This window comes from Dendrobates tinctorius, unplaced genomic scaffold (assembly GCF_039654945.1).
Source record: "Dendrobates tinctorius isolate UK_male_01 unplaced genomic scaffold, ASM3965494v1 ptg000007l, whole genome shotgun sequence".
Lineage (NCBI taxonomy): Eukaryota > Metazoa > Chordata > Amphibia > Anura > Dendrobatidae > Dendrobates > Dendrobates tinctorius.
This window is the reverse complement of record NW_027361675.1, coordinates 1277102-1304915: the sequence shown is the minus strand read 5'-3', so window position 1 is coordinate 1304915 and position 27814 is coordinate 1277102. Positions and strand designations below refer to the sequence as shown.

General features: G+C 43.9%; 1 protein-coding gene across 2 annotated transcripts in view; it reads left to right on the top strand.

Annotated features, from left to right (window-relative positions):
* Positions 1–27814, top strand: part of KCNQ4 (potassium voltage-gated channel subfamily Q member 4) — a 336458-nt gene that overhangs the window by 170813 nt on the left and 137831 nt on the right. For both annotated transcript variants that reach the window (XM_073571818.1, XM_073571809.1), the window contains exon 2: positions 21217–21307. In XM_073571818.1, coding sequence (XP_073427919.1) covers positions 21217–21307 — 91 coding nt within the window. The remainder of the gene's footprint in view (positions 1–21216; positions 21308–27814) is intronic.

The window sequence follows — 27814 nt, the reverse complement described above, 5'->3', positions numbered from 1 at the left end:
AGGGAGTGCCCTTGTGTATGTCCAGAACCCTGTACAAGTGTTAAATGGTGAAGGAGAGGGCCGTACTTGGGATCTACTAGACAAAGAGGCTGACCAAAAGCCTCTCTGTGGAAGCTCTATTAAGAGCTGTCAATCTTCCACTGACAGTCCTCCTTGACAATAGAAATTTACTGATCACTGTAGAGCAGTTAATAGAAATAGCATGAAGGTTAGAAAACTATTTCTGGCTTTCTTGATAATTCTGCAATGAACAAGAAATAGTATTCAGTTGAGAAATACTGTACATACACATTGATAGCTCTTCCATGGATTTTTTTCTATACTGTTTTGAGAAAATTGCTAATATTTACTGTTTATAATCTTTCTATTGGATGTAATAGTAGGCCTGTAAGAAGATGGAAGTTGTACCCACGATCCCCCTTGTTGATATGTGATGTGATGCATTATAATGTTTCACATTGTTATCTGATGAAGTTGTGTTCTTCCCATCAACAGGTAGTGAGTAGGTATGGATAAAGTTAAGAGCTGGGACTAGTCCGGAGAGGGAGGGGCTATATAGCAAGATCTGACAGGGCAAAGCTTACAGCTAGAGTAGACCTTTAGTCTGAGTACTCACCAGAGCCGCATGAGTTGGGTGTCCCCAAAGTGAGTGGAGACCAAGGCAGTGAATAGCGTGATCCTAAGCAGAGAAATGAAAACAGATAGACCGGAGTCGGGTCCTGGGACAGAACGCCTAGCAGTACGGTTTTGAGTCCACAAGTCAGAGAGATAATTGGCCTGCACAGTAGTTCCAAGGCATAATCAAGCAAGAAGCTAAGTAACATCCATAGTGGTAACTAGTTCCCCTAAGGCTACTTTCACACATCAGTTTTTCGCCGTCAGGTGCGATCCGGCATCGCGCCGGATCCGGCAAATGTTATGTAAAACCGGATGTGACGGATCCGGTTTTCTGCCGGCTCCGTCTTGGTCGTTAGACCATAAACCGGATCCGTCTCATCAGTTTCATCCGTTTTTCCATCCGTTTTCCGCCGGATTACGCGGGATCCGGTTTTTAAAAACGCCCCTTGGGGGCTTCGAAACAGGATTGGCTGCTGAAATCTATATATACCGTGTTCCTACAGCCCATCTTTGACAGGTTGTAGAGGAGAAACTGCATGTTGGCGAGAAGAGCAAGTGACTGGCGAAGATGGATGTTGTGATTGCAAATATTTTGAAGAATGTGGTGGATTTTACAGCGGAGGCGAACCGTTTGAGAGTGATTGTTCTGGAGAAGGAGAGAGCAAGACAGCAGCGCATGAGGCATCAGCGACGCCGTTTGTGGATCCACCCCATCACAGCCAAGAGAATGACGCGTGGGGTCTATTCTACACTCTGCATGGACCTTAGACGAAACCCAGAGAAATTTTTTGGATATGTTCGGATGAAAATGGAGAATTTTGATTACTTGGTGGAGCGCATTGCACACCTCATAAGAAAATCGGACACCTATTGCCGCTTCTCCACTTCACCCGCAGAGCGTCTGATGGTGACTTTAAGGTAAGCCACATTTATTGGATATGCTCGCATGAGAGCACACTTTCACTGCAATCTTGTTGGTGGTAGTTTGTATCTTCAAGTGTTATAGCTGAGTTTTGGTATGTAATGCTGTGATTTTTAACTAATTTATTGTTTTTTAATTCCCCACAGATTTCTTGCAACTGGAGAATCCCTTTCGTCACTGCATTTCCAGTACAGACTCGGGATTTCAACCATATCTGGAATAGTGAAGTACACATGCCGTGCACTGTGGGACTCCTTAGTTGAAGAGTTTTTACCAGAGCCCACAACAGAGAGGTGGATTGAAATTTCTGAAAAGTTTCTACAGATATGTCAGTTTCCGAACTGCTTGGGCGCTGTGGATGGGAAACATATCCGCATTGTAAAGCCAGCAGGATCGGGATCGGAATATTTCAATTACAAGAAATATTTCTCCATTGTCCTCATGGCCATCACTGACGCGGAATACAAATTTATTGCTGTTGATATTGGGGCCTATGGCCGCTCCATTGACTCTCAAATTTTCAAACTGTCTGCCATGGGGCGTAAACTGTATGGAAACACCTTCCAGTTCCCATCCCCTATACCGCTGCCGCAAACATCTGGTCCACCTATGCCTTTTGTCTGTGTAGGGAATGAAGCATTCCAGCTGTCAGAACACCTTTTGAAACCCTACTGTAGCAGAGGATTGACAAGAACAAAACGCATTTTTAATTACCGGCTAACAAGAGCAAGAAGAATGGTGGAATGCTCCTTTGGTATTCTGACAGCCAAATGGCGTGTCTTATTGACTGCGATCAACCTCAAGACAGAAACTGTGGACGAGGTGATCAAAGCTTGCGTGGTACTCCACAATTTTGTTATGTGCAAGGAACCCATTTCCATTGAGGACACCGCTTGCGCTCTTGAATCTGGGCCCGAGCTTCAAGGTCCTCCCAGCGGTCCACAAGGAGAGAACAGATTTCCTCCCAGAGCCGTCGGGTCACAATTACATCAGCATGCCGGCGGTCAGCCATATTCCAAAGCGGCTCCCTTGCTCTAACAAGATCGATGAGGTGGTCCACATCAATCCCTCCATCCTCACCGTCAGAGTCGGGAGGACGCTGTGAAGGCTGTTAAAGAAAAAGAGAAAAATAAAATAATTAGCCACCACAAGAAATGAAATAAAAAGTTAAAAAAAAACAAAGCAAAAATATTATACTTACACGCTGGTGACCGCCGCGTCGCTGTCGCCGACGACCCTGGGAGTCACTGTGAGGACCTCTTGGCCAAGCACCAGATTGGGAAGACTAGAAAAGAAAAGCAAAAAAATTATGTGGTTGGATGTAGGCATATGTGTTTGCTGTGTGATATCTGCGCTACATTGTTTTCTATGTGTTGTATGTAGTGTGATGTTGTGTTTCTGCGTTTGATGCAGGAAACTTACCAATTGCGAGCCCATTCCAGGTATCTGTCCACCCCTTCCTTCTTCTTCTGGGAGCTCCTCTTCAGCTTGTGATTCCTGTTTTGAAATAAAAGCCAATGAATAGACATATATTCCAGAGATGATGGATTTTTGAAATAAAAACTTACCGTCAAATGCTGACGATGTGAGGGAAGGCTCCCAGAAGAAGATGTGGTGTCCTCCTGCTGGCCAGTCTCCACTCCTGATGCTGCTGCTTTTGCTGCTGCCGGTGCTGCTGCATCTATACGGCGTGTTCTGCTGGTGAATAAAGAGAAACAAAGGGCCACTGAATATATTGATATTCCATGGCCCTATTTTTGAGGAATGGGGGATTTGATAATTACCATATGTCATCTGCTGGTGGACTCCCCTCCGCATGGTCACCATGGTCCCTTCGCTCCATTTGGGGTGGTGGTGCTGGTGGTGCAGTGGTCTCCTGCCTTCTCCTGCGGCTGTCGACTCTCTTGGGTGGCATGTTGGCTGTGGCTGAGGGTCCCATTGTCATGGTTTTATATATGTTTGCTGTGGGCAGGGCTACTGAGCATGCTCAGACCAAAAAAAAACGGATCCGGCTTTTTCGCCGTAGACAAAAAACGTTACAGTTGCCGTTTTTTCCAGATGCCGGATTGTGACACATTGCCGGATCTGGCCAAAACCGGATGGAACACATGACCATCTGGCGCGATCCGGCTCTAATGTAAGTCAATGGGGAAAAACCGGATCCGACATTGCATTTCGCCGGATCCGGTTTTCGTAAAAATAGCCGGATCGCGCCTGACGGCGAAAAACTGATGTGTGAAAGAGGCAGAGGAGGACGCTGAACCGTGGGTTGAAGTTCAGGACTCTCACTTGCTGGACTGTAGTACAATGCTGGGTTGTGGTGAAGGTAAAGGAACTTACCATATATACTCGAGTATAAGCCTAGGCACCTAATCTTGCCACGGAAAACTGGGTAAGCTTATTGACTCGAGTATAAGCCGGGTATGCATTGTCCCTTCATCCCTGTTCTGGTATGTGGCTCCCCCTGTCCTGTCCTGGTACGTGGCTCCCCCTGTCCTGTCCTGGTATGTGGCTCCCCCATCCTGTCCTGTATGTGACTCCCCCATCCTGTCCAGCTATGTGTGGCTCCCCTTGTCCTGGTATGTGACTCCCCCCATTCTGTCCTGATATGTAGGTCCCCCGTCCTGTCCTGGTATGTGGCTCCCCCTGTCCTGTATTTGGCTCCCCCCATTCTGTACTGGTATGTGTGGCTCCCCCTGTCTCGCATTCCTCGGGTCCCCTGTCCCATCTTGCATGGCTCAGCCCCCTTCCCATCGTGTATGGCTCAGCCTCCCCGTCCCATCCTGCATGGCTTGGGCCCCCCGTACTACTCACCCTTCTGGCGCCATCGCTGGATTCATCCATGCATCTTCCTTGTCCCGTGGCTGGCAGCTTCTTCCTCATGTGTTACCTCTCATTAAGGTAATTAAGTGGAGTGGAGAGGCATGCATATTCATTACCTTAATGAGCGGTACCATGTGACCGCACTGCACAAGAAGAAGCTGCCAGCCCCAGGACAAGGAAGATGCAGGGATGAATCCAGCGACGCCAGGAGGGTGAGTATGATGTCTTCTGTTAGCTGGTAGCTGCGGCTGCAGCTGTCACTGTGCCACAGTCGCTGGCTCCTGTCGCTCCCCCTCATCTGCCAACAATGACTTGTGTATAAGCCGAGAGGGGCGATTTCAGCACAAAAAATCTCAGCTTATACACGAGTATATATGGTAGCTATAGAGGCAAGTAAGCCTGGAAGAGGTAGACAGACCAAGTGTGAACATGTTGCAAAGGAAATGTTTGTGAAGTTATGCATCCCCTATCTATTGTACATAGTTCCCATCAAGTTAATGTTAAGAAAAAGGCTGTAATTTTGAGTGGTGGTTTCCCTCACTGAACTGTTCAATATCCGGTCCTGGTCAGCTGAAAGTCACCGACATCATGCAGCCTGCAAGAGCGTAGCGCCCCCCTTAGACGAAGCCCACACACTCAGCCAGGATCCCCATCTTCATCTAGCGTGCTGGGATGTGGACGACTAATCCTCACCAACCGCTGCCACCTCATGTTAAGAGACAACCGCTTTCATTTGTTTTAGATGGCATTCATCAGAGACTTTTCTTTCTATACTTTATATGGACAATTCTAATTAATTTATTCTGAAAGTACGGTATTAATTTCTCCATCAAATGCTGATCTTGTTTGTGTCCAAAATTAAATATCATGGAAAATACATTCAGTGGTCTAGGACTAAACTTTTTCATCATCTAAGTTACTGAAACCCAACCTTACTACAGTAGGGGAACTGCTAAAAATATTTTCACTCCCGAGGAACCCTAATGCCATCCTTGCCTCAAAGTATGTTGGTGAAGGGTGAGGATAGATTTCTGTAATCCTTGTCCAGTTCTGGCATTTAGTTCCGTCATGTTTACTGCATGGCAAAGCATCTTCGGGTAGCCTGTAATTCACTTCTGTTAAATACACTGTTTTTGCTGTGATCTAGGAAAGAGATAAGGAACCCTGGTTGAAAAACAGGACTCTTGTGTCATGCAGACAATATCTTCTCTACTGAAAAGATTGACTCTAGCAAAACCATCCAACCCAGCCTCCCAATTTTAAGCCTGTCATTAATTTCAGCATTGCATTAACTTGTAATGTGCGTTTAACTCCTACCATGGAGGTTGTATGTTATTTATAACTGCGGGCACATCAAAGGCAGGAAAGTCCATGTTTTTTCTCTCATTGCAAGCTTCTGTATGTTAAGTGACAGTGGATAAAGCTTTCATACATTTTATATTTAAACAACTGATTGTCCTTGGAAAATTATGAGAAGTTCTTATTGGGCAGCACTTTAACTGAGGGGCAGCCCACATCTAATTCATGCTGTCACTTTTTTCAGCCAACATTTAGGAGGCAGTCACTTGTACTCATCAGCTGTTGCTAAGAGTCTGTCCTTTCCCCAGAGAGCATGTTAGATTTCAGGTTGTAGAGTCCTGCATACTGTTGTTTGTCCATCTGTTTGAGAATGATTTGAGTGTACATGTACAGAAGTATACATTACTGCCCCTTGCAAAGCTATAGAAGGTGCACTGAGTCAGAAATACCGTATGTAGTGCAAGGGGATCCATTTATGCAGCTACATGTAGTCCGACACCATATGTTGTAAGCTTTAAGGGACAGATGGAAACAAACACAGTGTGTAGCCTGTCACCAAAAAATTTAAATTTGAAAGTCCTCAGTGGTTGATACCTTTTAATGGCCAACTGAAAATATGGTAACAAATTGCAAGCTTTCCAGACTACTCAGGTCTCTTCATCAGGCATAGGCTGGTTTCACATTTGCGTTTGGAGGCGCAGCAGACGCTCACCAGGAAGCTCCGCCCCCCGCCATGTCTCCTCTGGTCAGCTCTGCCTATGGGCACAGGCCGCAGCATGCGGCCTGCGTACCCTATCTTTAGCACTGGGTACGCAGGCCGTGCGCAGGTATGCTTTTACTGCCGCATGCGTCCTTTTGACGGTGCGGTGACCTGTGCCAAACGCAACGTCAGAGGGAGTCTCCGGCTGATCCGAGAATGAACTAATGACCATGGGAAAAAAGTCAAAAACTTTCCCACAGTAATTAGGTAATCTCCAGGCAGCCAGTGAGGCTGCGCAGAGCTGAATCAATTCATTCTGAAGCAGTTTACAGTGAATCTGGTAGCATTAGCACCGGTCGTCATTGTAAACTATTTAATCCCTTCTGATGGAATGCAGCATGGGACATGACTGAACGGCTGAGAGGTAAGGATAGTGGTGTTTTTTTATGGGTTTTTTTTGCAGATCATGGTTTTTTTTGGATTACCAGAGTAATAAAAATTTGTCAAAAAACTTGGTGTATTTATTTAATTAAAAGACTTTTTAATTAATGTCTGTGTCTGGTTTTTAACCCTTTCTTAGTATAGGGTTAATAATGGATCGGTGTCTTATTGACACCTCTCCATTATTAATCAGCTTAATGTCACCTTACAATCGAATGGTGACATTAACCCTTTGTTATATGAACCCATTAGCCACTGCTACAGGGCAATGGGAATAGAATCATAGAATCATAGAATCGTAGAGTTGGAAGGGACCAACTGGGCCATCTGGTCCAACCCCCTGCTCAAAGCAGGATTCGCTAAATCATCCCAGTCAGATGTCTGTCCAGCCTCTGTTTGAAGACTTCCATTGAAGGAGAACTCACCACTTCTCGTGGCAGCCTGTTCCACTCATTGATCACTCTAACTGTCAAAAAGTTTTTTCTAATATCTAATCTGTGTCTCCTCCCATTCAGTTTCATCCCATTGCTTCTAGTCTTTCCTTGTGCAAATGAGAATAAAGTTGATCCTTCTACAATGTGACAGCCCTTTAGATATTTGTAGACAGCTATTAAGTCTCCTCTCAGTCTTCTCTTTTGCAAACTAAACATTCCCAAATCCTGCAACCTTTCCTCATAAGACAGGGTTTGCAGACCGGTCACCATTCTGGTCGCTCTTTTCTGAACTTGCTCCAGTTTGTTGATGTCTTTTTTAAAATGTGGTGCCCAAAACTGGACACAATATTCCAGATGAGGTCTGACCAAAGAGGAGTAGAGGGAAATAATGACTTCACGTGATCTAGACTGTATGCTTCTGTTAATACATCCTAGAATTGCATTTGCCTTTTTTGCTGCTGCATCACACTGTTGACTCATATCCAGTCTGTGATCTATTAGTATACCCAAGTCTTTTTCACATGTGCTGTCACATAGCCCTATTCCTCCCATTCTATATATGCTTTTTCCATTTTTATTGCCCAGATGTAGTACTTTGCATTTCTCCCTGTTAAAAACCATTCTGTTAGTTGCTGCCCACTTCTCCAGTTTATTTAAATCTTTTTGAATCCTCTCTCTCTCTTCTCTAGTATTAGCTATCCCTCCTAGCTTTGTGTCATCAGCAAAATTAATCAGTTTACCCTCAATTCCTTCATCTAAATCGTTGATAAAGATGTTGAACAATACAGGGCCCAGGACAGAGCCCTGTGGTACCCCACTTGAGACATTCTTCCAACTGGATGTGCAGCCATTTACGACCACTCTTTGGGTCCGATCACTAAGCCAGTTATGAATCCACCTAACAGTTGCCTTGTCCATTCCATACTTAATCATTTTTTCAATAAGGATTGTATGAGAGACTTTGTCAAATGCTTTGCTGAAGTCAAGATATACTATATCTACAGCATTTCCTTGATCCACCCAATCAGTGATACCGTCATAGAAGGAAATTAAGTTAGTCTGACATGACTTATTAGTTACAAACCCATGCTGACTCTGTTTAATCACTTCATTCTTATCCAGGTATTGACATACATGTTGTTTAATAATTTGTTCAAAGATCTTTCCTGGTATAGAAGTCAGACTCACCGGCCTATAGTTACCTGGGTCCACCTTCTTCCCCTTTTTGAAGATAGGAACAACATTTGCTCTTCTCCAGTCTTCTGGCACTTCTCCTGTTCTCCAAGAATTTTCAAAGATTATAGAGAGGGGTTCAAAAATTTCTTCTGCTATCTCCTTCAGTACTCTGGGGTGTAATTCATCTGGACCTGGAGACTTGAATTCATTTAGGCTAGCTAAGTGTTTCCTCACTATCTTTCTGTTTATAGATATCCTGGATTCTTCTATTCCCTTAATAGGACAGTGAATAACAGTTGATGTTACATTTCCTTTCTGAGAGAAAACAGATGCAAAATAGGAATTTAAAAGTTCAGCCTTCTCAACATCCTGTCTTACCATTTCATCATTTTCATCCTGTAAAAATCCTATGGCATCTTTGACTTTTCTTTTACTTTTGACATATCCCCAAAATCCTTTATTGCTTTTGACATCTCTTGCAAGCCTCAATTCATTTTCAGCTTTAGCTAATCTGATTTGTGCCCTGCAGGTTCTGCAGACAGCATTATATTCTTCTTTAGATATGCCTCCCTCTTTCCATTTTATAAACATTTTTTTCTTCCTTTTTAGCATGTGCTTAAGTTCTGTGTTCATCCATCCTGGTTTCCTTAACTGCTTCCTATTCTTCCCTCTTTTCGGAATTGTTAACAACTGTGCTTTGAGAATTTCATTTTTCAAGATTTCCCATCCTTCCTGGACATTTTTGTCTTTAAGGATATCCAGCCATTGGATCCCTCCAATTCTCTTTCTGAATCCCTTAAAATCTGCCTTTCTGAAATCTAACCTTGACGTCTGAGTCTTCACAGGTCTTCCGCCTCTAGTTATCCAAAATTCTAAAATAGCATGGTCGCTACCTCCTAGGGTCCCAGCCACTTTTACCTCCTCAACCATTTCCTCCCTGTTTATAAGGATTAGATCCAAAGTAGCAGTTCCCCTTGTTTTCTCCCTTACCTTTTGGAAGATAAAGTTGTCAGCAAGAGAGGATAAGAATTTCCTTGACCTGTTAGTTTTGCCTGAGAGAGATTCCCAACAAATGTCTGGATAGTTGAAATCTCCCATGACAACTATGTCATATTTTTTGGAGAACTTGGCCATTTGATGCATAAAGAGTTCATCCATAGCTTCAGGTTGCACAGGCGGCCTGTAGTAAATGCCTACAATGGTGTCCTTACCATTGTTCTGTCCTTGTATTCTTACCCAAACAGTTTCCACAGAACTCCCAGTCTCTGAAGCTTCAATCTCTGTGCAGATATACGCGTTTCTAACATACAATGCGACACCCCCTCCTCGTTTATCAAGTCTGTTTCTTGCAAATAAGTTGTATCCTTCTAGTCTTGTATTCCAATCATGTGTATTGTCCCACCAAGTTTCAGTGATTCCAATGACATCATATTTCTTTTCCTGTGTTAGTAGTTCCAATTCTCCTTGTTTGTTGCCCATGCTTTGTGCATTAGTATAGAAACATTTTAGTTTGTGATTGGTTTCTCTTTCTCCAATATTTTTATTAATTAGATTCTTTCGTCTTTGTTCTTCCTTTCCACTTCTAATAGCAGAGTTCTCAATAGCATTTGTCAGGTGTATGGCTTTTTCTGGTCTTTTGCTTCCCTTCCCATGTTGTTCTAGTTTAAAGCTCTCCTTACAAGTGTAGCAAGGCGACTTCCAAATACATGCTTTCCAGTCTTCGTAAGGTGCACCCCATCTCTAGCAAGTAGTCCATCGTATAAGTAGTTCACTCCGTGATCCAGAAATCCAAATCGTTGCTGACGGCACCATCGACGTAGCCAGTTGTTCACCTGCAGAATCTTATTCCACCTCCTTGTTCCATGGCCATCCACTGGGAGGATGGAAGAGAAGACCACCTGCGCTCCCAGTTCTTTCACTTTCTTGCCTAAGTCTTCAAAGTCTCTGCAGATGGTTTCCAGGTCGTTTCTTGCGGTGTCATTTGTCCCCACATGTAGTAGCAGGAATGGGTAGTCATCTGTAGGTCTGAAGAGTCCTGATATCCTGTCAGACACATCTTTAATTTTTGCACCTGGAAGACAACACATTTCTCTTGAAGTTATATCCGGTCTGCAGATAGCGGCCTCAGTTCCTCTCAACAGGGAATCCCCCATGACCACCACTCTCCGTTTCTTCTTCACAACATTTTTCTTTCTCCATCCAGGAGGACTCTGAAGGCGTACAAGGTTGCTGCTTGTTGGCAAAGTCTTTTCCTGATGTATTTCTTCATTGTTTTCCTGCGTGAGAGCCTGGTACTGGTTTCTGAGCAGTATGGGTGCTGACTGCCTCCTGATCCTCCTGCTTCTCTGGGTCACATGTCTCCATTCCTCTGTTTCTTCAGGTGCACTTCGAATTTCTTCTCTTTCTGTAACATGAAGAGATAATTCTGCTCTGTCCAAGAACTCTTCACCTTCCTTAATGATCTTCAACGTAGCTAACCTCTCTTCGAGATTTTGCAACTTTTCCTCCAACAGGGACACAAGCTTGCATTTGTGGCATGTGAAGTTTGGCTTTTCCACTGGTAAGTCTGTGAACATGTAGCAAGAAATGCAGCTCACCAAATGGCTCCTGGCCTCTTCCATCTTGAGATTTCTTAAAAACGATGAAAGATGAGCCAAATTCGCGCGCCTATCGGCGCGCGGTTTTTCCGATTTCCTCTTTTCAGCTGCAACGGCCAAAACCCAGTGATCGTTGAGCTCGCGGAGACTCTTCACTTATCCCAGAAGGCACTGGGAATATGCAAATGATCTCCTCAAGACTCTTCCCCTGGTTTTCCGATTTCCTCTTTTCAGCTGCAACGGCCAAAACCCAGTGATCGTTGAGCTCGCGGAGACTCTTCACTTATCCCAGAAGGCACTGGGAATATGCAAATGATCTCCTCAAGACTCTTCCCCTGGTTTTCCGATTTCCTCTTTTCAGCTGCAACGGCCAAAACCCAGTGATCGTTGAGCTCGCGGAGACTCTTCACTTATCCCAGAAGGCACTGGGAATATGCAAATGATCTCCTCAAGACTCTTCCCCTGGTTTTCCGATTTCCTCTTTTCAGCTGCAACGGCCAAAACCCAGTGATCGTTGAGCTCGCGGAGACTCTTCACTTATCCCAGAAGGCACTGGGAATATGCAAATGATCTCCTCAAGACTCTTCCCCTGGTTTTCCGATTTCCTCTTTTCAGCTGCAACGGCCAAAACCCAGTGATCGTTGAGCTCGCGGAGACTCTTCACTTATCCCAGAAGGCACTGGGAATATGCAAATGATCTCCTCAACACTCTTCCCCTGGTTTTCCGATTTCCTCTTTTCAGCTGCAACGGCCAAAACCCAGTGATCGTTGAGCTCGCGGAGACTCTTCACTTATCCCAGAAGGCACTGGGAATATGCAAATGATCTCCTCAAGACTCTTCCCCTGGTTTTCCGATTTCCTCTTTTCAGCTGCAACGGCCAAAACCCAGTGATCGTTGAGCTCGCGGAGACTCTTCACTTATCCCAGAAGGCACTGGGAATATGCAAATGATCTCCTCAAGACTCTTCCCCTTCATGGGACCTGTTGAAGCGCATTGTGCGCGAAACGGCTGTTGTCCGTCTTTTTACATTTCTCCCATGCCAATATTCATGCCTATGCCTTGTTTAAATGAAATAAAGTGAACTGCTTTATGAGAACGGTGAGTGCCATCCTACAGTACTTTCTTTTTCTACAATGATATGTCATGTTTTTTCTACATGGGATTGAGCACCCGTTCAGTGGGGGTCTTAGGTGTTACATCAAGTGCGGTAATTCAGATATTATGCGGGTGATTTCTTTCCAGTAACGGTGCCGGATTTTCTTCTTTGGTTTCTGATATATATATATACAGTGGGGAAAAAAAGTATTTAGTCAGTCAGCAATAGTGCAAGTTCCACCACTTAAAACGATGAGAGGCGTCTGTAATTTACATCATAGGTAGATCTCAACTATGGGAGACAAACTGAGAAAAAAAAATCCAGAAAATCACATTGTCTGGTTTTTTTTCATTTTATTTGCATATTATGGTGGAAAATAAGTATTTGGTCAGAAACAAGCAATCAAGATTTCTGGCTCTCACAGACCTGTAACTTCTTCTTTAAGAGTCTCCTCTTTCCTCCACTCATTACCTGTAGTAATGGCACCTGTTTAAACTTGTTATCAGTATAAAAAGACACCTGTGCACACCCTCAAACAGTCTGACTCCAAACTCCACTATGGTGAAGACCAAAGAGCTGTCAAAGGACACCAGAAACAAAATTGTAGCCCTGCACCAGGCTGGGAAGACTGAATCTGCAATAGCCAACCAGCTTGGAGTGAAGAAATCAACTGTGGGAGCAATAATTAGAAAATGGAAGACATACAAGACCACTGATAATCTCCCTCGATCTGGTGCTCCACGCAAAATCCCACCCCGTGGGGTCAGAATGATCACAAGAACGGTGAGCAAAAATCCCAGAACCACGCGGGGGACCTTGTGAATGAACTGCAGAGAGCTGGGACCAATGTAACAAGGCCAACCATAAGTAACACACTACGCCACCATGGACTCAGATCCTGCAGTGCCAGACGTGTCCCACTGCTTAAGCCTGTACATGTCCGGGCTCGTCTGAAGTTTGCTAGAGAGCATTTGGATGATCCAGAGGAGTTTTGGGAGAATGTCCTATGGTGTGATGAAACCAAACTGGAACTGTTTGGTAGAAACACAACTTGTCGTGTTTGGAGGAAAAAGAATACTGAGTTGCATCCATCAAACACCATACCTACTGTAAAGCATGGTGGTGGAAACATCATGCTTTGGGGCTGTTTCTCTGCAAAGGGGCCAGGACGACTGATCCGGGTACATGAAAGAATGAATGGGGCCATGTATCGTGAGATTTTGAGTGCAAACCTCCTTCCATCAGCAAGGGCATTGAAGATGAAACGTGGCTGGGTCTTTCAACATGACAATGATCCAAAGCACACCGCCAGGGCAACGAAGGAGTGGCTTCGTAAGAAGCATTTCAAGGTCCTGGAGTGGCCTAGCCAGTCTCCAGATCTCAACCCTATAGAAAACTTTTGGAGGGAGTTGAAAGTCCGTGTTGCCAAGCGAAAAGCCAAAAACATCACTGCTCTAGAGGAGATCTGCATGGAGGAATGGGCCAACATACCAACAACAGTGTGTGGCAACCTTGTGAAGACTTACAGAAAACGTTTGACCTCTGTCATTGCCAACAAAGGATATATCACAAAGTATTGAGATGAAATTTTGTTTCTGACCAAATACTTATTTTCCACCATAATATGCAAATAAAATGAAAAAAAAACAGACAATGTGATTTTCTGGATTTTTTTTACTCAGTTTGTCTCCCATAGTTGAGGTCTACCTATGATGTAAATTACAGACGCCTCTCATCTTTTTAAGTGGTGGAACTTGCACTATTGCTGACTGACTAAATACTTTTTTTCCCCACTGTATATATATATATATATATTCTATGTGTATATATCTATTCTTTTGTTTGTTTATTAAACCTGTCAGTGTGAGTTTACTGTATAGTGCACTGAATTGCCGGCTTTTCTAAAAGTTACCGGGTGCGTATTTCTCGCAAGTGACACGTGTGGTCCGTGTGTAATTTTAGCGCACCCATAGACTTGCATTGACGTACAACAGCCGTAGTACGCTGACAATCGCAGCATGCTGCTCTGCCCTCTGGTTCCTTAGGAGGAACATGAAGAATTCAAAGGCCTTTCAAGCAGCATGGGTCCGAGCTGCAAAGGTTTAGTCTCTTGTTAGGGCTATTTAAGTTCATGTCGGAACCACTAGGGATTGCGGGGACACAATCCCCAGTCTGTACATTAACTGACTGGATCTGTTGGAGTTTTTTAGTGTTTTACCTATTTCCTGTGTGAGTTTTTATACAATCATAACACCTATATGATAAATGCAGCCTTCATCCAGTCACAATACACTTTAAAGGGTTGACTCTGGACCCTTATTCAACAGTGAATGTCTCAGCATTAGATCCCCAGCAATCACACACTAATCATGTGTCCTATGACATGTGTCAATCTTGGAACAACTCCTTATGACTAAATGAGAACACAACCTCAGTCATTTTTTCGTGTGTTTACAGTTTATGTATTACTCAGTCGACAGCCGTAACTGGTGTAACATAATTACTTGGGGTTATCTTTTTCCTGTCTTGACGTAGCTCGAGCTCTGTGCTCCCTCTATTGGCCACAGTGGTGTATTACTGACTTCTTAGAATAATAGTAGCGCTCTTTATACTTACTTGATAGATTGTTTTAAAATCACATTAGAAACCTGCCAGTGTAATTTAGTGAATATCTTTGTGTACGGGCTTGTAGATTACGAATAAGCACACTTTGGATGGTTTGCTTTAACTTTAGAGCCACTTACAAGTCAGAATTTAAAGAAGTAATGAGCTGACATTGAAATAGGTGAATAGTACCAAAGTTCAAAGCAAGTGATACAAATGTGGCAGCCCATACAAATGATAATAACGGTACAATAAAAAGGTGATGCAATATAAATTGAGATCAGATAGGTGCTGTTAAGTATTAGGCTATGTGCATTGTGCAGACGATGCGTTTTTGATGCGTTTTCTCTGCACGGAAATGCTCCAAAAACGCAATGGAATCCTTATGCAAGGTAATTCAATGACAATACTGAAGTATTGTTCACACGATCAGTACATTTTCGTCTGTATTTGCAGTGCATTTTTTTCTGCAGCATGTCAATTTTTTTTGCGTTTCTGCAGTGTTTCTGCACCCATTAACTTCAGTTGAGTCATTCAAATGTGCAGCAAAAACGCAGTTATAAAAATGTTTGCGAATTTGTTGAGTTTTTGTTTTGTGTGTTACTGTCTTTGTATGGTGTTTCCCACACTGTCATCGGTGTGACAGCATGGGAAACACTGGTGGAGTGGTTATCGGTGGTAATGCAACTGCCGGTAAGACGTCGGTCAGATGTCAGCGTGACCCCGCAACTATGACTGTGACCCACGGTAACGTTATCGCAGACTGTCGGTCACAGAGCTGCAGGATAGTGCTGTAAGATGTCAGCGTGATCCCACAGCTGTGACTGTCACCCGCGGTAACGCTGCCGCAGACTGTCACTCAGAACGCTGCAGGATCATGCTCTTAGATGTCAGCGCGATCCCGCAGCTGACAGACCTGCGGCGGTGACCGGTAAAAAGCTACTCCCATCGGGCTATGCCGCTGATGGGAGAGGTAGTATCATCTGCCGGCGCCTGTGCTCACAGTTAAAAAAAAAAAGTAAAATTACATACATGCTCACATAAAAATAAAAACCCATTATACTCACCTAACACCAAATCTACGACGCGCTCATCTCCTAGAAGTAATGTAAAATAATAAACCACTATATACTCACCTGTCCGCCGTAGTCCAGGTAATCCGAGTGTCCCACGGCGAACTCAGGTGTAGAACAGTCACATCGGGAGATGTGACCACTCTACCTGGCCGCCCGCGATACACTGACAGGGTAATCGCTCCCGCAGTGTATCACTGAGCTGCCGTGAGAGTTAACCGAATTTCATCAGCTCCGATGCTCTCACTTATGGCACCGCTGCGTGTGAACTCTCCCACACAGCAGTGGTGCCGTAAGGCAGATTACTGGAGCTGATCAGCTAATGAACTCCGTTGACCTTTCTCATTGCATCTCAGTGATACACTGACCGGAGGTAATCACTTCCACAGTGTATCTCCGGCTGTCTTTGAGACCAGTCATGATGTGACTGCTCTCAAAGTGATCAGAATCGCCTTGGGACATCATGGATTATCTTCTCGGCGGACAGGTGAGGAATATGTGGTTTATTTAGTTTTTTTTGCAGGAGACGTTGGCTTCAGTGGATAAGGTGTTCGTTGAGTATGGTTTAATTAAGATTATTAAAGGAGTCTGTGTCATTATTTCAAATAAAGGGCTTTATTCTGTGTATCTGTGTTTTCATACAATTTCACTATGGGGTTACTAATGGATCGGTGTCTTCTAGACATTTTAATAGCCAGTAAAGGCTAAGTATACAGCTGTGAGCTGATATTAATAGCCTGGGCAGCTCCATGGATATTATCCCCTTCACAGGCTCTAAACATTTGCCCCCAGCCGTTGTCCTTCCTTCTGCTGGTTATTAAAATTATGCAGGAGCTCACTCAATTTTTTTTTTCTTTAAAATTAACAGTTGCTGTCTGGTTACAGCCTATGTACATTTGTTCTGTTAACACTACTACATAGGCTGGTGACAATGTGTGTGTAGGTTTGTGTGTGTGTTTGTGTTTACTTATCGGCTTAGAAATCAGGGTGTCGGTCTGACACCTTTTCATTACTAAGCCTAGAGCTACATGTCAATGATGGCGGCTGCCCTAATCCAATTACAACAATCCAACGTCTGCCCTGGATGAATTTGCACCCCCTATAAATAGAACACCACAACGCAGACGGCGACAACCCTGGCACACGGTGCAAACACGTTTCCTGCAGCGGTGCTCCAGGTGCGCCGAACGTCTGTGGAGAAAATCCAATCTACACGAAGATTTCATCCATTTTAAGTTTATGCTTAGAACATACAACACTGCCCTTCACCTCTCCAAACAAACCTATTTCAACACCCTCATCATCTCACTGTCCAATAACCCGAAACGTCTCTTTGACACTTTTCATTCTCTACTCAATCCAAGAGTACAGGCCCCAACCACTGAGCTCCGAGCTGACGATCTGGCCAATTACTTCAAAGAAAAAATTGACCAGATCCGACAGGAAATTATCTCCAAATCCCCTCATACCATGCACTGTCCTCCCTCCCCCACTGCATCTAACTCACTCTCTGATTTTGAACCAGTCACAGAAGAAGAAGTAAGCAGGCTCCTTGCATCTTCTCGCCCAACTACTTGCACCAGTGACCCATTTCCGTCACATCTCCTCCAGTCCCTTTCCCCTGCTGTCACCCCTCACCTAACTAAAATATTTAACCTCTCTCTCTCTTCTGGTATTTTTCCCTCCTCATTTAAGCATGCCATCATACATCCACTACTTAAAAAACCATCCCTCGACCAAAACTGTGCCGCTAACTATAGACCTGTCTCTAATCTTCCCTTCATCTCTAAACTCCTGGAACGCCTGGTCCACTCCCGTCTTATCCGCTATCTCTCAGAAAACTCTGTTCTCGACCCTCTCCAATCCGGTTTCCGCTCTTTACACTCCACTGAAACTGCCCTCACTAAAGTCTCTAATGATCTGCTAACAGCTAAATCAAATGGTCATTACTCCATGCTAATTCTCTTGGATCTCTCTGCAGCATTCGACACTGTGGATCATCAGCTCCTCCTCACTATGCTCCGTTCCATTGGCCTCAAGGACACCGTTCTCTCCTGGTTCTCCTCCTATCTCTCCGACCGCTCCTTTACTGTTTCTTTTGCCGGTTCCTCCTCCTCTCACCTTCCTCTTACTGTTGGGGTTCCTCAAGGATCGGTTCTAGGCCCCCTCCTCTTCTCCTTGTACACTGCCCCTATTGGTCAAACAATCAGTAGATTTGGTTTCCAGTACCATCTCTATGCTGATGACACCCAATTATACGCTTCTTCTCCTGACATCACGCCAGCCTTTCTAGAAAACACTGGCGATTGTCTAAACGCTGTGTCTAATATCATGTCCTCACTATATCTGAAACTGAACCTATCAAAGACTGAACTCCTTGTGTTTCCTCCCGCTACTAATGTACCTACACCCGACATTGCCATTTCCGTCTGTGGTTCCACTATTACTCCCCAGCAACATGCCCGCTGTCTTGGGGTCATACTTGATTCCGAGCTTTCCTTTGCCCCCCACATTCGATCACTGGCTCGCTCTTGTCATCTGCACCTCAAAAACATTTCTAGAATTCGACCTTTTCTTACTTTGGACTCTGCAAAAACTCTTACTGTTTCTCTTATTCATTCTCGTCTCGACTATTGTAACTCTCTTCTAATCGGTCTCCCTCTTACAAAACTCTCCCCTCTCCAATCTGTCTTGAATGCTGCAGCCAGGATCATATTCCTCACCAATCGTTACACCGATGCCTCTACCTTGTGCCAGTCATTACACTGGCTACCCATCCACTCCAGAATTCAGTATAAACTTATTACCCTCACCCACAAAGCCCTCCATGGCTCAGCACCACCCTACATCTCCTCCCTTGTTTCAGTATACCACCCTACCCGCGCCCTCCGTTCTGCTGATGACCTGAGGTTAGTATCCTCAATAGTCAGAACCTCCCACTCCCGTCTCCAAGACTTTACACGTGCCGCGCCAATTCTTTGGAATGCACTTCCCAGGTCAATACGATTAGTCCCCAGTCCCCACAATTTTAAGCGTGTCCTGAAAACGCATTTATTCAGACTGGCCTATCGCCTCAACACATTAACCTAACCTATCCCTGTGTGGCAGAGCCAAAAATTTTACCATAACCAGGTTCCCAGCATCATGTTCCCACATGCTTTATGCATCCATTAGCCCTCTGTGTCTGTACTGTTACACACTTAACATTATGGCTGGTCCATACAATCAGGGCAACTGTTACCACCCACCTTTCGTGTCTACCTCTTTCCTCATAGACTGTAAGCTTGCGAGCAGGGCCCTCACTCCTCTTGGTATTTGTTATAATCTACTGTATGTGATTATTGTTATGCTGTAATGTCTATTGTCTGTACAAATCCCCTCTGAAATGTAAAGTGCTGCGGAATATGTCGGCGCTATAAAAATAAAATTTATTATTATTAATTACACTAATGACACACTGCATCAGCATGAAAAAGGTGGTGTTGAACCAAGAAATTTGATCACAAAACTTTTTTTTAAATATCCTTATTTAGCTCAAAAAAGCCTTCATTGCTGTACACAAACACATGCAAAAACGCATACAAAAACACGTCAAAAATGCACCAAATAACGGCAAAAACGCGCATTTTTGCCACAGCGTTTTTCCTGCCAAGGGATGCAGAAACCTTGCAAAAATTTCTGCAAGCAAATACTCAACATGCGCACATAGCCTTAAGTTATTTAGCTAATAGTCATAAAATCTACCCATAGAGCCCTCCACTTACTGCAATGGAACCAGGCAGCTGGATTTGGATATATAATATAAAATATATATAAAAAGTGAAAACATGAAGAAACAGAATGTACAGGTGCATCTCACGAAATTAGAATATCATCAAAAAGTTAATTTATTTCAGTTCTTCAATACAAAAAGTGAAACTCATATATTATATAGAGTCATTACAGAGTGATGTACAGTATTTCAAGTGTTTATTTCTGTTAATGTTGATGACAATGGCTTACAGCCAATGAAAACTCAAACATCATTATCTCAGTAAATTAGAACACTTTATAACACCAGATTGAAAAAATGACTTGGTCGGGGCTCCTTTGGCACAAATTACTGCATCAATGCGGCGTGGCATGGAGGCATTCAGCCTGTGGCACTGCTGAGGTGTTATGGATGCCCAGGTTGCTTTGATAGCAGCCTTCAGCTTGTCTGCATTGTTGGGCCTGGTGTCTCTCGTCTTCCTCTTCACAATACCCCATAGATTCTCTTTGGAGTTAAGGCCAAGGCGAGTTTGCTGGCCAATCAATCACAGTGATACTGTTGTTTTTAAACCAGGTATTGGTAATTTTGGCACTGTGGAGAGGTGCCAAGTCCTGCTGGAGAATGAAATTTCCAGCTCCAAAAAGCTTGTCGGAGAGGAAAGCATGAAGTGGTCTAAAATTTCTTGGTAAACGGTTGCGTTGACTTTGGTCTTGATAAAACACAATGGACCTACACCCGCAGATGACATGGCTCTCCAAACCATCACTGATTGTGGAAACTTCAAACTAGACCTCAAGCAGCTTGGTTTGTGTGTCTCTCCACTCTTCCTCCAGCTTGATTTCCAAGGTCTAGTGTGAAGTATCCACAATCAATGATGGTTTTGGAAGCCATGTCTTCTGCTGGTGTAGGTCAATTGTGTTTTCTCAAGAATAAAATTAGCGCAGCCGTCTACCAGGAAATTTTAGAGCACTTCATGCTTCCCTCTGCTGACAAGCTTATTGGAGATGGAAATCTAATTCTCCAGCAAGACTTGGCACCTGTCCACACTGCCAAAAGTACCAATTCCTGATGTAAAAACAACAGTATTACTGTGCTTGATTGGCGCGCAAACTCGCCTGACCTTAACCCCATAGAGAATCTATGGGGTATTGTCAAGAGGAAGATGAGAGACACCAGACACCACAATGCAGATGAGCTGAAGGCTGCTATCAAAGCAACCTGGGCTTCCATAGCACCTCAGCAGTGCCACAGGCTGATCGCCTCCATGCCACGCCGTTTTGATGCAGTAGTTTTTGCCAACGGAGCCCCAACCAAGTATTGAGTGCATTTACTGAACATACATTTCAGTAGGCCAACATTTCAGATTTTAAAATCATTTTTCAAGCTGGTATTCTAATTTACTGAGATAATGACTTTTGGGTTTTCATTGGCTGTAATACATAATCATCAACATTAACAGAAATAAACACTTGAAATAGATCACTCTGTTTGTAATGACCCCTATATAATATATGAGTTTCACTTTTTGAAGAACTGAAATAAATTAACTTTTTGATGATATTCTAATTTTGTGAGATGCCACCTGCATGTGTTCTTGTGAATGACAGTCGCGCATAGATCTATGTACTACATTGATTCTCTGTATCTGTATGCTTAACATCACTCGCTCTTCTCTTTACAGATTCTTACTCGTGTTCAGCTGTCTGGTGCTCTCTGTATTCTCCACAATTCCTGAATTTCAAAACTTAGCCAACAAGGGCCTGTTTATACTGGTGAGAGATCTCTTTGTTATTAGTTGATCTCCTGTGTATGCATCTTTGTATGTCTTTAGCCTATGTTTCTGTGCACATATTACATATTATTTATTCTCACTCCTTCGATTCTCACTGAGACTCAGAAGCTGGTTTCTTCTCATGGTAGTGGTCGCATCTAGCACCAGGCTTTCTATAAACTCTTCATTTTAAAGAAGTACAATACATCTTGTAATCGAGGGACTATGCACAAACTTTTGTGATCCAGCAGCTTCAATAGTAAATGGTGCTCAGCTGATTCAATTTGTAAGCAACGGTTTTTTTTGTGTACCTATTGTATGACAAGCACATAAAACAAGAGGGGATTATAGGGAGAGAAATGGGAAGTGCAGGCGTAGTAGTTAGTTTCCAAAGGTATGTACTCAGTGTGAATCTACTCACCTTTTTGGTGTCTTGAGCTACTGCATATAGATCCAATTCATGGATCACTCCATTCCTCTTTCCATTCAGTTTGCTGCAGAGATCTGGGAACTAATGAGAGCAGTGAACAGTGCTTTCATAGGCGGATAACACTTTGTAACTATTTTTCCCAGCAATATGCGCTCCTGAAGGACGATGATGGAACGCGATATTCTGATTCAAGAATGATTTTTATTTCAAACTAAAACACAACCAGTTTCGACTTCTTATAGTCTTCCTCGGGTATAATGTCATGCATATAAACAGATCTATAATTTATATTGAGCCCCATATATTGCTTCAAACATAAAAAAATATATTAAAATTAAATACTAACCTCTCCTCATTGGCCGCTGCTCTGCTTCGGACTCCTCAGAGTTGCCGTCTTCTGGCTCTATGCACTATGACTGATCAGAACAGAGGGCGCACACTAGTCACGTCATCGCGCCTTTTGACCTGAAATGTCACAGAGTCAGAAGACGGAGGAACAGGGAGAGGTACAGTTGTGGCCAAAAGTATTGACACCCCTGCAATTCTGTCAGATAATACTCAGTTTCTTCCTGAAAATGATTGCAAACACAAATTCTTTGGTATTATTATCTTCATTTAATTTGTCTTAAATGAAAAAGCACAAAAAGAATTGTCCTAAAGCCAAATTGGATATAATTCCTCACCAAACATAAAAAAGAGGGTGGATAAAAGTATTGGCACTGTTCGAAAAATCATGTGATGCTTCTCTAATTTGTGTAAATAACAGCACCTGTAACTTACCTGTGGCACCTAACAGGTGTTGGCAATAACTTAATCACACTTGCAGCCAGTTGACATGGATTAAAGTTGACTCAACCTCTGTCCTGTGTCCTTGTGTGTACCACATTGAGCACGGAGAAAAGAAAGAAGACCAAAGAACTGTCTGAGGACTTGAGAAGCCAAATTGTGAGGAAGCATGAGCAATCTCAAGGCTACAAGTCCATCTCCAAAGACCTGAATGTTCCTGTGTCTACCGTGCGCAGTGCCATCAAGAAGTTTAAAGCCCATGGCACTGTGGCTAACCTCCCTAGATGTGGAAGGAAAAATTGACAAGAGATTTCAACGCAAGATTGTGCGGATGTTGGATAAAGAACCTCGACTAACATCCAAACAAGTTCAAGCTGCCCTGCAGTCCGAGGGTACAACAGTGTCAACCCGTACTATCCGTCGGCGTCTGAATGAAAAGGGACTTTATGGTAGGAGACCCAGGGAGACCCCACTTCTTACCCCTAGACATAAAAAAACCAGGCTGGAGTTTGCCAAAACTTACCCGAAAAAGCCTAAAACGTTTTGGAAGAATGTTATCTGGTCAGATGAGACAAAAGTAGAGCTTTTTGGGCAAAGGCATCAACATAGAGTTTACAGGAGAAAAAAAGAGGCATTCAAAGAAAAGAACACTGTCCCTACAGTCAAACATGGCGGAGGTTCCCTGATGTCTTGGGGTTGCTTTGCTGCCTTTGGCACTGGACTGCTTGACCGTGTGCATGGCATTATGAAGTCAGAAGACTGCCAACAAATTTTGCAGCATAATGTAGGGCCCAGTGTGAGAAAGCCGGATCTCCCTCAGAGGTCATGGGTCTTCCAGCAGGACAGTGACCCAAAACACACTTCAAAAAGCACTAGAAAATGGTTTGAGAGAAAGCACTGGAGACTTCTAAGGTGGCCAGCAATGAGTCCAGACCTGAATCCCATAGAACATCTGTGGAGAAATCTAAATATGGCAGTTTGGAGAAGGCACCCTTCAAATATCAGGGACCTGGAGCAGTTTGCCAAAGAAGAATGTTCTAAAATTCCAGCAGACTGTAACAACCTTGCTGGCGTCACTGCATGGCCTCCCATCCCCCGCACACCAACTTACTTTCTGCTTCAAGCCATGCTGTGAAATCTGTCTGTTGCCAGCCCTGAGCTCCATGTGCTATGCCTCTTGTTTTCCTGCTTGCTCTCCATGTTTCCTGACTGTGTGTATAGGGGGGCGGCGCCTGAACTCTCTGGTTCTTATGCAGTCTGGGTGTACCTGGGTAATCTGTCCCTGACCAATCACCTGGAGCCCTTGACTATTTAGTTTCACCACTCCCACTGAAACATTGCCTGTGCAATGTCTAAACTCAGTTAGCTCCTTGCTGCTGAACTAGCCAGGCCCTGTTCTGTGTATCTCCTTCTCTGTAGGAATACTCTGTCTCGCTTTGTACCTTGTCCGCCTGCCAGGGGGCAGAATATCCTGGCCCTTGAGTCTTGGTCCTTGTGTCTTTGTCTGTGTCTCTGTCTGAACTCAGTCTTACCTTTGTCTATCAGTCTCCCTTTCTCCTTGTCCGTGGCTCCCTTCCTTGCTGTGTTTTTCCTTGTGTCCTTCCTGTCTGTGCATCTGCACTCTAGCCGCTCTGTCTGCACGGCTCCTGCTGCCGCTGCAGAACCTCTTGCTGCAGCTTCTCTCCACAGACCTTGTGGTTCTGCTTTGCTCCAGTCCTGCTGCTGCAGAACCCCTTGCTGCAGCTTCTCTCCACAGACCTTGTGGTTCTGCTTTGCTCCAGTCCTGCTGCCGCTGCAGAACCTCTTGCTGCAGCTTCTCTCCACAGACCTTGTGGTTCTGCTTTGCTCCATTCCTGCTGCCGCTGCGGAACCTCTTGATGCAGCTTCTCTCCACAGACCTTGTGGTTCAGCTTTGCTCTACTCCTGCTGCCGCTGCAGAACCTCTTTCTGCAGCTTCTCTCTCCACTCCTGCCTTCACCTGCACCTCCCGTGTGAACAGGTCCAAACCTGTTCCTTCATATTCCACGCCTGCCTGCATCCATACCTGCATCTCCTGTGTGAACAGGTCCAAACCCGTTCCTTCATATTCCACTCCTGCCTGCCTGCATCCGTACCTGTACCTCCTGTGTGAACAGGTCCAAACCTGTTCCTTCATATTCCACTCCTGCCTGCCTGCATCCATACCTGCACCTCCTGTGTGTACCTACCTGTTCCTTCTCAAGCCGTGCCCGCTTGCCCAGTGTCTCCAAGCCGTGCCCGCTTGCCCAGTGTCTCCAAGCCGTGCCCGCTTGCCCAGTGTCTCCAAGCCGTGCCTCCAAGCCGTGCCTGCCTGCCAGTGTACCAAGCCGTGCCTGCTTGCCCAGTGTCTCAGCCTGCTTGTCACTCGCACCTGTCCAGGTGTCCTGTTCCCGAGTGGGATCAGCAGCCACAGCCAGACACCACCCTGGAGTGGCACCCGGCAGCTACCTGCCGCACAAGCCTGACCTCACCATCAGAGGCTCCAGTGAAGACCAAGGTAGCTGTCGCAGTCACGCCCCTTCCAGGGTAGTCTGGTCTGTGGCACAGTGGGGCCACAACCCCCGGCTCGCGCCATTCAGCCAAGGCGTGAGCGTGACACAGAGCATTGTAAGAAACTCATGGATGGTTACCGGAAGCGGTTGGTCGCAGTTATTTTGGCTAAAGGTTGTGCAACCAAGTATTAGGCTAAGTTTCCAATACTTTTGTCTGGCCCATTTTTGGAGTTTTGTGTGAAATGATCAATGTTTTGCTTTTTGCTTCATTCTCTTTTGTGTTTTTCATTTAAGACAAATTAGATGAAGATAATAATAACAAAGAATTTGTGTTTGCAATCATTTTCAGGAAGAAACTGAGTATTATCTGACAGAATTGCAGGGGTGTCAATACTTTTGGCCACAACTGTAAGTATTGCATGTATCTGGGCCCTGAGCAGGGGGGGGGCAACTTGCGACCGCTAGCACTGGGCCCCCATAGCGCAGCGGTGTCCCTGAAGGCGAGTGTGCACCCCTGCCTGCTCAGGGCCCCGGCACTTACCCAGGTGCTGACACCAGCCTTGTGTTTTTGGTGCGGATTGCTTGTCTGATTTGTCTACAGTACATGTTTAGTAAAGTTAGTTTTAGGCATCAAAAGTACTTTGTTGCACTTTTTCAGTATTTCTGTGGGTGAAAATATGATGCTGAAAGAATTGATATGCTGTAGATTTAAAAAAATGCAGCAGTTTTCAAATTCAGTCAGGAAGAAAAGCAAGCATGTTCATAAGAGTTCTAAAATCTCATAGCTTTTGCTGATACTGTAAAAAGCAGCTTTAAATTTTCACAAAACATCACAGTAATAAAATGCATCAAAAACACAACAAGTGAATATTACCATACTTGTGTTTATTATGTATACCCCTCCTCACAAGTAAATCGCCTTGGAATAAATGGCACTATAATAATAAATAATAATAATAGTCTATGGAGTCATAAGGAGGTGCAGTGGGTGATCACGACCATTGATAATCAATGAAGTTATGACATACATTGTAATAAGTTGTGCCGCTGTGTGTGAATATCACTACAGGCTTTTATTCCCCAAGATATCCTAGCAGAATATGATGAAAAACCAATACACAAATGGTATTAGACAGTGGCATAATATTTCATTGTTAACTGAATATGCTTTACACGAAAATGTAAAGCATTTTCAATTCCGGGATCATGGTCTTTATGGCCTATACTTAGGATAGGCCATCAATATTAATTCAGAGGACGAGTGTCTCTCTGAAACACTGATGATCAGCTTTTTGAAGAGGTCGCTGAGCCTTTGTGAATACTGTAAAGTATGTAGCCTCTTGAAAGTTTGCTCTGCATTAAGTGAGTGGGTCAACGCTGCATATATATATATAAATATATATATATATTTATATATATATTTATGCATATATACATTCATCATTCCAAGGTTGCATTTATAACTATTGCTGCTGAAAGGCTCAGTTGAAATGTGTAAGGCATATATGACGATTTAAGCAGAATTACAAAGTACAACTTATGCATTGGTTATTAAAAGATTTGTTCAGCTAAAAAGAGCTTTAGATTTGTCTTAAAGGGATATTTTCAAGTTGTCTCTTCAGCAGTTCCAAAATATTCAGTCTCCTTATTTTCTGGTTTCTGGCAGGACAGGTTCTCTTTAAGTGACGTCTGTGGTGAATCGTAGATCTGTAATATTAGTAGAACTATAAAGCTCAGCACAAGTTCTGCTGTAACACATTCAGCTATCAGAGGTTTGTTTCTGACTGTACACTGCTATCACTGCATTGACACATAGAGATAATTGGTCATTAGAACAAGCACAAGGCTCTAGAGAGCTGTGACATTAGGAAACCTGCTCTGAAAGCTGTGAGCTGGTGATTCATAATTGCATTTCTTCAGCACATGATAGGAAGGAGTAGAGAGGTAGGCAGCTAACTGCTGTATAGAAATCAGTGGGCTGGAGAGAACTCAGTGGGTTGTTAAGAGTTAACCACTCCGTGGAATATTGCACACTCTAGGCCAGGTTCTAATGGTCAAGCTCCATGGAATCCAGCTGTACACTACAGTATAAAAGCTAAATGCTGTTATGACAGGAGAATGGCAGCAGACTGAAAAAGTCAAGTCAATTGCAAACTTGCTTATTTTCATGCTGTCTAAATAATCAAAGCAATTTATGAACTTGACAACGCCCCTTTAAATGTAAGTGTATACAATTTATATTCTTCGTTATCAAAGCTCCACCGATGCCCACCAGCTTCTCTCCTCTTCAATGTTGAGAAGTGATTGGTGATGGGAATGAAAATGGCTTACTGGCTGCGTCATTTCAATAGCTAAGCCAGGTGCTTTTTTTTGCCTATCTATCAGCCTTGACAGAGAAGGCGACTAGCTTAAAGAGAGCCTGTCAGCACAATTTTGTAATTTAAAGTAAAGATATGGCTGTAATGACGCTGTAATGCTGATTGAATTAATTACGTTTGGTGAAGAAATTCGCTTTGTTCTTCTTTAATCACCATTTGTCGTTTCCTGCTAATTAAATGTCGGTGCACAAGGGCCGGACTGTACCCGGGGTCTACTCCCTGTCTGTGATTCCCTGGTCCGTCTGCCTGCCTCCGGTCTATGAATGACAGGTCACTGCTTTTTTTCGTCACCTGCGTCCTCTGTTTGAAATGACAGGGAATCACAGACTGGGTTTAGACCCCCAGTCCAGCCCTGCACACTGAAATCTATTGAAATGGTGATTAAAGGAGAACCACAAAGCGGA